Source organism: Eulemur rufifrons, chromosome 7 (assembly GCF_041146395.1).
Source record: "Eulemur rufifrons isolate Redbay chromosome 7, OSU_ERuf_1, whole genome shotgun sequence".
Taxonomy (NCBI): domain Eukaryota; kingdom Metazoa; phylum Chordata; class Mammalia; order Primates; family Lemuridae; genus Eulemur; species Eulemur rufifrons.
In genome coordinates, this window is record NC_090989.1 from 83,419,078 (window position 1) to 83,432,462 (window position 13,385).

Here is a 13,385-nt window from a genome sequence, read left to right on the forward strand (position 1 = left end):
GTAAAATTTTTGTAAGTAAAGAAATATTGTAAGTAAACAAAAAACTAGGAGAGCAATTTTTAGCATAAAGTGACGACAGGTTGACATTCTGAAAAGTACTTACATAATCAATGAGATTACTCTTCAAAAGAAAAATAAAGGACAAGATCAGACAACTCTTAAAAAATAACTGCAACAATTAAATAATTAAAGAAATGAAAATGACAGCCTACCGTTTTATTGCCTATCAAATTGCAAAGAAAAACAAATTGTCATTTGTGTGAACAGTGAGAGGCTCACACTCAGATAGCAGCGCCTAGTGGAAATGTTGAGTGAGTCAAGGTTTTGGAAAGCCAGTTTGGCACAATGTATTAAAAGCCTTAAAAATGATCATTCCCTTTGATCTAGTAATTTAATATTCTAATAATTTAATCTAAGAAACATAATTATAAATTCAAATCAAGATGTATGAACAAAGATGAGGAACAGTGACTGGTGTTTATTTTAGTGAAAAATTGGAAAGAAACTCAATGCTCAATGATAAGTGAATGTTTAAATTATACTATGTTGGATGGAATATTATGGCCATTAAAAGTGCCATTTTCTAGGACTACCCATTGAAAATACTTAAGATATAAGTGAAAAAATAGTACATATATAACATAATCCAAATTCACTAAAAATGTGTCCTTATATGTGTCGAAAAAAGCCTAAAGGGAAATTGTACAAACTTTAAAATGCATGGTATAAGTATTAAAAGTCAATTTCTGCTTTATATGTTTTTACATTGTCTACACTGAGGATATATTATTTGTTTTCTTCTGTTTTTAAAAGTTTCTTTATTGAAAAATATGACATAGATGTTGAAAAATGCATAAACCAAAAATACAGCTTAATGAATTATTGTAAGTTCTATGTCTTGACCACCACCCATATCAAGAAATAGAAATTTTCCAGCTAGTCCAGAAATCTTCCGTCTTCCCATCTCCCAATCCTATGCAACGCCCCCACCATGCAGGAAAATAACCACTGTCCTGACTTTTGTGGTAATCAATTCTTTGCTTTTTGGTACAGTGTATCACCCAAACATTCATTTTTAAACATTGTAATTTGGTTCTGCCAATGTTTTAAAATCTTTTAAGACTTTAAAAAAATCCACACATTCACTTTTCATTCACTGTCCCCCTTTTTCTGTGTAATTTAATTGTTGAAATCAGGTCATTGTCCTATAGCCTGAATTTTGCTGAGTGCATGCCCATAGTGTAGTTTAATTTGTTTCTCTGCCCTCTTATTTCTTGCCAGCTGGCAATTGAATCCCAGGTTTGATTAGAAGCTGAAGGTTGGGTTGTTTAGGATACAAAACAACTTCAGACTCTGGAGCTCTCTCTTCTCTTGTCCTCATGCAGTGTTTACAAAGGTGGCAACTGACTTTCTGAGATCTCCTGGCTCTTTCTCCTCTTTTGGATCTTTTCTTCGTATTTCTCTAACCTATGCCATTTGGCTTCTATTCCCAGAATTTTCTCTTCAGTTTGGGAAGTGAGTTTGGGTTGGTTAAGTCTGAGAGTTTATGGGCCCCAAACTGCTGCAGTCCCTTCAGAATTCACCACTTAGCCACTGTGTGAATCCGCTCTCCTCTCTGGATATGCAAAAACTCCTCTCAGTTTCAGCTGCTGTTCTCAAACTGGCCCTCCTAGCTTCCTGGTGAGTCCCAGCAGCCACAGTCTTCCCTTGGTATCCAAGATGGATTAGTTTCAGAACATCCCCCGCCCCCAAATCCAAGGACGCCCAAGTCCCTCTTATAAAATGGGATAGTATTTGCATATAACCTATGCACATCTTCCTGTAAAGATTAAATCGTCTTTAGATTACTTATAATACCTACTACAATGTAAATGCTCTATAACTAGCTGTTATACTGGATTATTTTTATTTTTATTATTTTTATTGTAATGTTATTTTTATTGGATTTTTAATTTTTTCAAATATTTTTGATCCGTGTTTGCTTGAATCTCCCGGTGTAGAACATAGTGGATACAGAGGGCAGAGTGTACTTTGGTTTTCTCCGGTCTGTCAGTTACTCTGTTGTTTCCCTCTGCTTTCTCCTGCTGCTGACACAGGTCTTGTAGTTATTGGCGGCTCCTCCCCAACACTTACATTTTGCAGTTTGGAGGATATTTTGTTATAGTAGTTGGCTATAGACTTTTAGTTTTGCTACCTACTTGGTCCATTTTTTTTAAAATTAGGGGAATTCAGGAAAGTTAAAAAAAAATTGTGCTGTAGCTGTTGCCATCTTTCTGCTCTTTCTCCATATTTTATTTTTTGGTAAAAAAAAAATGTTATTAAAATGCCTGAGAGGCTATTTTGCTTGCTTTGAGATTTTTGTTGTATTGCATTGTTCTGACTGTAAAGGAAGGATTGTGGTGAAAAGCAGAAGTTAGTGTGTGAGAGACAAAGAATTTTGGGGGCTTTCTCTGATGATTTAAAGGAAGAAGTAAAGCTGGAAGACATTATGTGTGATGGCCCGGGCATGAGAGTAAAGGGATGTGGAGTCTTAAAGGAGGATGCAAATTTCCATACAAGAGGGCATACGACCTGACATATTACATCAGTACATGGGGAGGGATGAGTGTTCCCTCCTGATTGTGGGTATAGCATGAAGCTTTCTGGCTTAGATTCCCCAAAGCCTCAAGCCTTGCCACCAAAAGTATGTTAGAACCATCTTCTTGGTAAATAAATGAAAATAAAATGTAGATTTTCCCTACATTTAGTATGAGATCTAGCACAATGAAAAATAACTATCTTTGTTTTAATATGAGAATTTCCTCCTGATCAATTCAGAGAGTTTCCTACATAATAATTACACTAAAAAGACAACATTTCTGTGAAGTACAACTGTCAGGCACTATATATAATACCTATTATAGATGGAGGGAACAAATTCCTCATTCACTCATATATTTATTCCATCAACCACTGTCATACAAATATACTGGTTATGCTGCATCAGGTCATAAAACTCAAGTGTGCAAAAAAATAATTAAAATTAGTCTCAACATGGAGATTCTGTTGATGATCCTAAAGAGATAGAATTTAGCCAATTCAACATGTACTTTTCTGTAACCCACAAATCTCTCCTGCCCCCAAGCCATTTCTGGCTAAATGTAATCACTTCAAAATTATCTACCTCCCCCCTTGTTTTTCTGAGGATAGTCTCAAAATTTGAGGGGGAGGATGTAGGGAGGCATGCGGCAAGAGAAAGTATCTGGTTGTCAGATTCAAACACCCCTTGGCTTTGGCCTCAAAGTTGATGTCCACTTCTCCATTGCCTACGGATCACTGATCTGTGCTTTCAGTTCTGTCCTTTCTTTCTGACCTGTAGCCTCTACAACACACTACAGCCCTCTCTCAGCTCCTTTGAATGGTTTTAAATGCCATAAATACTAATAAAAAAAAAAAGAAGAACAGGTTTAGGGGCATTCCTCTGGCTTTTCATGCCCAAACACTTCATGCTAACATGCTTGCTGTCTGATGGCTTATAAAGGGGAAAACTTGGTGGCTTTTCTGATCATCACTGGGAATAGATATCAGATGCCCTTGATCTTTAGATCTTCAAACACATCTGGTAGTTCTATTATTTCTATATCCACAGGTTCTTTCAAACCAATCCCAGGGACTGGGGGTGGAGGTGGGGGTGGTACAGGCCTTTCTTGGGGATATACACCAATACCTCTGGGATGAGGAAACTTGTTCCCTTAGGTTTGTGGCAGATTGTATTACTATTTGCAATTAACCACACTTATCCTCCCTGCCCTAAAGATTATAATCCAAGACCATTGCCATGTGATTTGCCTATAGAAGCAATCAACTTCTTCTCCATTGGCTTGGGAAATACAAAAGGCTTTGGCCAATGGGATTTGAATGGATGTATCATGGTATGTTGGAGAAGCAGTTTTAAGAGGCTTTGTAAGTTTCTGGCAGCTCTCTGGATCTTCCCATCTGCCATGAGAATTGCCAAGTCCTACATAGCAGCTGCTTCCTCAGGAACAAGATGACCCATGGAACAGAACCTCAGTTGACCCACAGCATGTAATACAAGCAAGAAATAAACCTTTGTGACACAGGCCATTGAGATTTTGTTTTTTTGTTTTTGTTTTTTACAGCCAAAGTGATGAATACATTGTTTATGATCTATTTTTCTTTTGGCTCTTTAGGAGCTGAAACTCATGAAGTTCAGCTATTCCAAACCAAAAGCTCTGACTTAGACTATTTTCAGAACCATGAGCTTCAAATGTCGATTCAACAAAGATCTGAGGATTGCCTTCTTTCTTCCTGAGGCAGGAAAGGAAATGCCCTAGCTGTCTAGGAAGAGTATAAGACCAGGGACAGAGCACATGAAATTGTTCTGATTTTTATCCTGACATACAAGAATGCATAAAACTCTGAAATATAAAATTTGAAAACTCCAAGACATCATTCTTAAACTCAAGGAGTTTATAGCACAGATTAAGTATCTCTTTAAGTAATTATAATGGGAGGTAACAAATAATAAGGGTGCTATCAAGGTGTGCAGAGGAAGTGTTGTGAGAGCTCATGGAAGAAGAGGCCTCAAAGGATAGGTAGGATTTGGAAATGCATGGAGAGGGGAGAAAAATAATTTTGTTCTCAAAAGGCAGATGGAGCTAAATCACGGAGGTAGGAAAGTAAGAGGCATGGATGGAGCCTTGAGTAAAGGTAAGGAGATTGGTGGGAAGTCAGTTTGGGAAGGCTCACCAAGGTCTAGTTGCAGTCCTAGCTAAAGAGTGTGGACTGGGTAGTTCCACAACTGGTTAAAGACCATATAGAAAAAGGGCTAGAGAGTGGATTTCAGCAGGATTTATTATTTTAAAAACAATGTGGACATTTATTAATATAATAGAACTTTGACACATAAAGTATATGTACATATGCAGTTGGAAAAACAATTCATATGGATTAATCTCCCCAAATGGCCAGTATACACTAGCTGTATGTATATGTTTGTTAAACAATCATTGTACTTATGAAGTCATTTCTGGTTTGTTGCTGGTGGTACTGGATGGTGCATGTTTCAGCCAAAAAAACTAGCCTTATTTTCCTTCAGTAGTTTGCCTATTAGCAGGGTGTCCCTGACTATACTTAGATCTCCTGGGCATTTTAATTAATGATTTAAAAAATCACCACACAACAATGTGAATGTACTTAATATCACTGAGCTATACTCTGAAAATATTAAATTTATACCACTATAAACTATAAAAATAACCAGCAAATCTTCATATGGGTGAATTTACAAATTAGACTTATAGAGCTGGAATTTCTCCTGCTCATCTCTCAACGTCAACCCTGGAGATGTCCATTTTGGCAATGGAGGATGTGACACCGTAGCGTGAGCCAATCTCTTGCTGGTCCTTCCTGTCTTGCAGGTGTGTCTCTGGGGGTCCGAAGAAAGTCTCCTCCATTTCTTGTTCACTTTAGTGGAGGGAAGAGGGCAGAGGCGTGTGTGGGGTGGGGGTGGGGGGGGGGAAGGGCGGTGTTCTCCTGTGATGGGAGGCCACAGGGCGGGCAGCAACGCTCTTTTTCCTCCATCCTGGGGAGGAAGTGAGGAGAGGTTCAGTTTAAAGGCTCTGTCGCAGCAATTTAAAGGATCCCGGATATTTTGGCAGCTCCACTCACCCGCCTTAGCCGGCAACCAGCAGGCCGAGGGAGGGGCTGGAATGAAAAATGTTTGGATCTCAATGACAGGAGATGAAAGTTGCAAAAGCTCTGCACAGGCTTCTGCTACAGATCAACTTTCCAGGGTACACGATGCACAGCCCTTAGGAGCTGTCTAAGGAGACTGGCGGTGGGGCGTCCGCCTCCTAACTCGCGCCTTTGTTCGCCACGCCGGCCCAGCCCGGCGCCCCAGCGCTCGCGGTCAAGGCACCTGACCAGCGCGCCGCCCGCCTGGCAGGGATGCGGGAGCCGCTGCCGGGCCTGCTCCGCCAGGCACATGCGCAGTGGCGACGCCGAGCCGGCGCCCTCAGTCTCCTCCTCCGCCGCCTCCCGGTTCCGCAGTCACTTCCTGCAGCTGTTTCCCTGTGGGTCGGGTTGGACTGACTTTTGACAGTCAGCCTTCAGCTGTGCAGGGGACTCGGCGGAGGCCAGCGGAGAAAGTTGCTGCGAGGAGAGGCGGAGTTGAGGCGGGCCGAGCCGGGCGCGCAGGGCGGGCGGCGGCGGGAGTCCCGGGCGGACGCGGCGCGGAGGCTGCCGGCGCGTCCTGGGGGTTCCGGTAAGTGCGGGCTATTAGGTGCCTGGGGCGTTTAGGATGAGCCGGAAAACGCCGGAGGACTAGCGGCTTTCAGTTGCTGTCTTTTCACCTGCCCTCCACGTGACTGGGCTTGCGCTGCTTTTATTTACCTATTTGTTTGTTTTAAGCATTTCACGTGTAGCAGTTGGATCATCTGTGCATGCAGCTGCCTTGGCCCTCGTACTTGCCCTCGCCCTGTGGGAGCCGGGGATTCCATCTTTCGTGATGGCATCCTTATTGGATTGAGGTGTGTGTGTGTGTGTTCCTTCATGTGTATGCATGCACATTTTAGGAATGTAAGGTAAATGTGGGCAATGCTGAAGTATCTGTGGCTTTGATTCAAAAATGTAAACCGTTCCCTAGGATTAGGAACCGTCTTAGCTGAGACAGGAAAACATTCACCAATTTACCAAGGCCTCTTCCCAGTTTCTTGCGTTCTTTCTAGCGTTCCTTATATGATATGCCTTGCCTCGGCTGACTATTTTATATTTTTCTCCCTCTCTTCTTTCTTGCTGCGTTCGATGACCTTTGAGTAATGCTTGCCATCTTTTCCTCATTTCCACAATTCCCAATTACAGACTTCCCTAGTTTACTGAGGTGCCAGTAACCTGTTCCTTTATTCTATTCTCTTTCTTCTGAAGATTTCTCCGAATGAGAAAGAGATTGTTTTTAACACAGTATGTGAAAAGTAGGCCCCAGTACAATCTTGAAAACTAAGTATGCTGTGATCATTCATTTTCTTTAAACAGGGTACATTGTGACGCTTTGATTTTCTTTAATGTCCTTTCAACCCTTTTCCAAACCAGGGCATTAACTGCCATAAATTCTTCATTTATGCTACCACAAGCATCAAATTGAGTAGTTTTAACAATCTGAGAAATATTTATATCAGCCTTCAAATTAGTCTCTTTTAAACTAATGTAGCAGTTGAACAGATCTGAGTTGCGTATGCTTTGGGTTTCTTTATGTTCCATAATTCGATTTATATTTGATACTGAGTTTTGTTTGCAAATGTACCAATACCTGATGTAATTGTCATGTATAGATATTTTTCTGGGAGTTAATGTTATTGTGTTGATTGTTAGATCTATAGAAGAAATAAATTTGGAATATCTAGCTATTCTTTAAAAATTATAAACATAAAATGTGATATTGGGTAAGTCTGTATTTGGCAAGAATATTTTCTTTAAATCAGGGAATTTTATCACCTCTGGCAGGGGGCCTTTTGTACCTCTGTGCTTTGAGAAGGGCCTTTATTTTGATGGAAACCTGTAGATAACACTGGGGGAGATGCATGCTGGAATTTCCTCAAGTGGGAGTGAGCTTTCAAAAAACAAGTCTAGACATGTCTAGGCAATTGGTAGCATTTGATTTTCTGTTTATATTGTTAATTTCCTTTATCCAGATGTTTTGACACCCTTCTCCACCTTTTCTCTTATGAACCAGCAACATGTTTGTGGCAATTTGGCATCAGTATGACTCTGTACAGGTAGTATATGTGGACTTTTAACATTATGAATTATTACAATGAGGTAGTTAAACTTTTTAAAAAGCTGGTTTTTGTCTCCGTAGTTTCCTTTCATTAAATGACCATACCTGTCTTTGCTTTCTGGTTGTCTTTGCTTGATTTAATTGAAAGAAATAATACCATTATAGAAACTTGACTTTTTAAATATTCTAAGTCTATATTGCATTTCTTTATGTTCCCAGAGATGTGGCAGCATACTTCTGCTTAAGAGTCAAATAATATTAGCATTTTTCTGAATAGTCTGATTAATAAGAAGTATTGTTAAATACTATGACTAATAATTTATCCACTTTGCCCTTAACTACATTGTTTCTGTATGGCACTGATTTCCTTTGCTGTCTGCAGAACCTGAATGTAGTATCAAAGTTGTTACTTGATTGCAATTTTCAGGGGCTGTGTAGTTACCATATGAGATAAAGAGACTTTTAACTTTTCAAAATTTACTTGATTCATTTTAGTAAATCTATTATTGCCATAATATACACATTTGCATTGCTGATGGAAAATTTCAGTAGCTTAAAATAGCCATATTATGTTGACCAAGAGAAGAGGTTTTAATAGTACTGTATTGAGAAAGGAGAGGGAGTTGTAGATTTTGCAATAAGGATTCTAATTTGGGTTAATTAGAATCTTGGGAACTCAAAGGTATACTGTGGTTCATTTTGAGATACTCAAGGTTAGAAGATGCCATCTGGGTAGGAGGCAGGAGAAATCATGGATAAAGATTGAAGAAAGAGTGGAACATATTGGGTCTTTTCTGAGGGAAATAGAATAGCAACTATCAGTTATTTAATAAAAAGGGTGGAAGAAATAGCCAGAAGACTGAGGAATTGGAATTATACTAGGGTTTATGGTAGTGTGACCCATTACTACATTGGACATTTACTTGATATTTTGTGCAGGTGATTTACCTTTAGAAGGAGAAAAAATATTTTGCTTTTACAGGGGATTCATGAATATAGTCTAAGGCTATATGAGGTGGGGTCATAAACTCAAGAGCCTGAAGGGATCAGGCAAGTAGCAAGTACAGGCAGTGGCTGAGTGGGGACTGAGGTGGCCTGGAGAAGGCAGGCCTGGCTCCAGGGGCAGTGCCTTTGAGCATTAACTAGCTAGTTATTTCCCAGGTAGGAATGTGGGCCAAGTGTTGCCAGATCATCCTTTTATCAAGAGAAGCCACGAATCTCTTGATTTTTAAATGTTGACAACTAATTCATTTTAAAAGATGAAAACAAAACAAAACACTGTATATTCCAAACAGCATTTCTGTGGCTGTATGTGGCCTACAGTACATCCGTTTGCAACCTCTGCTGTAAAGAATCATTGGCTCAACTACTTTAATATTGCCAGTTGCATCAAAAGGAACACTTTTATTTATCTCTGTCACAGTTTAACTGTGGGTTATTCCTAGAGTTCCTTGATGTTTTAGCTAATTCTAGAAGTGTTTTAAGGATTCTGAGAGGTGATACTCTTTTTCCCCACTCTTTTTGACATGGGATGGAAAAGAGATATTTGCTAAGATTCTTAACTGGTGGTGTTTTTGTCTGTGCACAATTATCATCAAGAGTGTTTAAGTGTAAGTGCGCCTGAGGGAAGGGGTCTGGACTAGGTGACCTTTGATGTTCATTTCAGCCATGTGACTTTTAGATTTAATTAGCCACGGATGCAATGCTATTAATGTTCATGGGCCAGAGGGATAGCAGTTGGAGCTGTGCCAAGCAAAATAAAGCCAAATCTATAAAGCCATTCTCAGTGGAAGAGCATTGTGTCAATATGAATTAACACAGGGGAAGTCTGCTAGATGAGGCAAAAGGAAAGAAGTCCCAAAGATGGGATTGGGGAAGTAGAGGAAAGGGTCATATGATGTCATTTACGTGTGGTATTGGTGAGGTCTCCTTTTTAAGTGAGTACTTTTTTTTTTTTTTTTATGCTGTTGATTCAGATTTGAAGACCCAGCTTCTCATCACCCACTGGATTATGCCCAAGGCTTTCCTACCCAATGATCCTCCTGCAACACACAGGGCTTCCTCCGCCTAAGCAGCCCTTAACCTCTCCTCCTATGTCAGTGGCCACCAGGTCTACAGGATCTTTGCAGCTTCCACCACAGAAGCCTTTTGGGCAGGACACTTCCTTGCCTCTGGCAGGGGAAGAAGAGTTACCTAAGGGAGGAGAACAAGACTCTGCCCTGGAGGAGCTATGTAAGCCCCTGTACTGCAAACTCTGCAATGTCACTTTGAACTCAGCGCAGCAAGCCCAGGCTCATTATCAGGTAAGAGGAGAAAAGAAAATCAGGCATTTAGTGGGGTGAACATTTCAGGGCTCTGCCTATTTAGCATTTGTCCCTCCAGAGATGACTAAACAATGATTATGCATGGAAAATCAAGATAGCTATTAGTTTGTTTGATTAAAAGCATAATGTTCTTACTTTAAAAATAAGTATGACTTTTCATAGCTTCTCAACCTCCTACACTAAGCTGTGTGGCATTTGATAGCTTACCAGTCTTTGTAGGCAAATGTAAATCATCTATGCTGGCATTGGAACCTATAGTTCTAAGGAGAAAAGGTATTTAAAACATGATGTACCAAACTCAACTCAGTGTAAAATTGTTTAAAAGCCAGTATAATTTGCATTCAGTTCAGGGTAATGTGTTTGTATGACTATTATGCTTTCGATTTTTGACTTCTGATTCTTCCTATAAATCTTATCGCTGGTAAGGAGAACACAGGTATCTTTTTGTAATGAGAATAAATTGACATTGGAATATCGATACCTATTCTTCATTCATAATAAATATACTCTGATTTCTGTTAGAACATTAGTGTGAACTGAAAATTATTTTTAAGATTTAAATTTTTCAATTCCATGTGGAAGAGCTAGCGGAAAGGATCATTTTAAAGGGGTAATATTACTTAAGAACAAATGGAAAGTTAAATTTTGGCTAGAAAGAGAGGGTACAGGATTTCTTTTTATTCTAGATGTTGTCTGTATAAAATTATATAATTTCGTTTTTTGGAGAAAAGAGACTTGGGAAATAATTGAGGCCAAACTTGACTGAATCATGTCTTCTGGGTCATCATTGCTTTGATTATTATCTATATGAATATCTGCAATAATAAGACATTATGGTAGAAGACTGTTACACAGGTATTTCCTCTGTCATGTCACTGTAACTTTCTCCAGCTTAAAGTTTTTGTTTACTCTGAGTGTAAGTCTTTTCTGTTTTGTTTTGATCCCAAAGACTGATAATTTTGTCACTTCGTTCTTGTATGTCTTTTGACGGTGAATTGCTTTCTCTGGGATTTAGGGGAAGATAGTATGTATTGCTTTCCTGGAGTTCCCATTGTTTGGCTTTGTTTTGCCCTCAGGTGCAGAGAGTTGAGGTAATTATCTCTCTCAGGTCTTGGCACATGCCATCATCGGTTCATAGGGGCTTCTTCTAGTTTTAATTTTACGTTTTTCCCCCTTTCCCCAATCTCTGCTCTCACCCCTCTGTGTACTACTCTCTACTACAGTGGTTTGAAACAGGGTCTTCCATTGCTTGTCTTTACCATCCAGGCAGAGTCTGTTAGGATGATTAATCTCAAACTCAAGACTAGATTAGCTTTCTTCATTTATTCCTATGGAATGTTCAGTTTTACAGCCCAAGAACCACTTTGAAAAATGAAACCTGGGTTCCAAAGTTTTGATTTTTAGCTGTATAAAGCCCCTAATAAATCATTAACTTGGGAGCAAACCCCCTTGTGTGCCATACACACATATGATTGCCTTTTAAAGAAGAGCTTTGTACTTTTATGAGGGAAAACTGTTGGGCAATGTGTAATTTTAATATGTATGTGTGTGGATTATACATATACTTCTGTTTTTTCTCTGAATATCACTTTGTGACTCTATGGATAGTGATGGATGTTTCTGATTATGCATAGAGAGAATTAAGTTTGATGCAAGGTCTTTGGATTATGAGGCTTAAACTTAGATAAGAAACAGAATCAACATTTATTTGGGTTTTTATTTTTGGGTTTTATTATACATTTTTGTGTGTGTTTGCTCTAAACTTTTTAGTTGACACGATTCGTCATTATATTTAATTTTAGTTCTCTCAGTGATACAGTGTATAAATAAATTAGAAAATATAAGAAAAGGGAAGTACAGTTTAGGTAAATTTCTCAAAAATCAGAATTTTTAAGTGGAAAAGTTGGAGGAGAAGGATAGCATGTCATAGGGACAATTTAAGCAGCCAAATCTGGAGTAAAGATGGGGGAAGGAGAAGAGGCAAGTGGGTATTAAGAAAGTAGAACCTAATGGAAAGTGAAAAATTTGGGTCCAATAAAGCATATTTCTAAGCTTAGAAGCAAAGATTTGAATGAGACCAATGTTACTGATAACTCTTAAAGAGGAAGAAGATAGAAATGGTCAAGATGAGAGAGTGTAGATCAAAGAGTAGATCAGAATAATAAGAGTAGATCATAATCTAGAGGTGGGTGTACCAACATAGAAGGAAAGCATAACAATGCTAGCCTGAAAGATGCATCAAAGGTACATAAACAGGCAATGATGAAAGAAAGCCTATTAAAGACAAGGGTAAGACCAAAAAGTAAGGCTTACCAAACACCAGGCATAGGCAGAATGGCAATGACTGTAGACTAATAAAACAAAGTGGTTTAGGTTTAAATGAGATAATGGATATAAAGTTTTATTTCAAGGCTAAAATCCTGCTTTGTAATTTTTAATACAGAGTAATACCCAAACCATAAATTCAGTATTTCAGTTATATACAAGATAAAAGGGGTCACTGATAACCTGTTTATGAGCTAGAAACACATTTGTGTGAAATGGTAAATCACTGTGATTGCATCACTCAAAACTTTTTAGTCAATTGATGCCATTGTTGAAATCACAAAGTTTCAAATTGCCAAAGATATTGTAAACAACCATGGTTACACTAGAGCCTGACTATATCATGTTCCAGTAATCCAGGACACACAGTGGAAAGTGCTCAATAAATACTTCCCTTGAAGCTAACTACCATTTTTTCCTGACACTCTGATGTTCCCAAGCTTGGGCTACCTTATACATGACCCGTGTATATCCGTAGTCATCACAGATTTAGTTTTACTCCGTGGACTTTTTAAACCTGTTCAGGCGGCTTTAAAACATTCTCAGCTGTCGTTTTGTTTTTAATGAAGTTATCTAATTTTGCAGACTCAAAATTATGGCTTTGGTTATAATCTAATTTAAAATCAAATCTTTGGAGGAGGAACATGTCTTCATTTTATTAAAATCTATCTGCATGCTTAAGGTTACTTAGGGCAAGCCTGGCATGGAGTAACATAACACTGTTTCATCAGCATAAATGCCCAGAGGAAGAGTTGCTTTACGATGGAAGGTTAATAACAGAAATAAAAAAAAGCAAAAAGCATGGATAAATTTTGCTAAGGCAAAACAGTTTAAAGTCACCAATTTATCTGCTAATTTTTATAATCCATTTGAAAAGAACTAGTTACTCAAAGTACATTTCTAAAATTTGTCAAAAGCATAGGTTTCTATTTGTAATACTTAGTAGCCAGATAACAACCTAC

General features: G+C 38.7%; 1 protein-coding gene across 2 annotated transcripts in view; it reads left to right on the forward strand.

The window, feature by feature from the left end:
• Positions 1-6,103: 6,103 nt before the first annotated feature.
• ZMAT3 (zinc finger matrin-type 3) overlaps positions 6,104-13,385 on the forward strand; it is a 28,276-nt gene continuing 20,994 nt past the window's right edge. For both annotated transcript variants that reach the window (XM_069472912.1, XM_069472913.1), the window contains exons 1-2: positions 6,104-6,265; positions 9,751-10,077. In XM_069472912.1, coding sequence (XP_069329013.1) covers positions 9,808-10,077 — 270 coding nt within the window. In that variant the 5' untranslated portion in view covers positions 6,104-6,265; positions 9,751-9,807. The remainder of the gene's footprint in view (positions 6,266-9,750; positions 10,078-13,385) is intronic.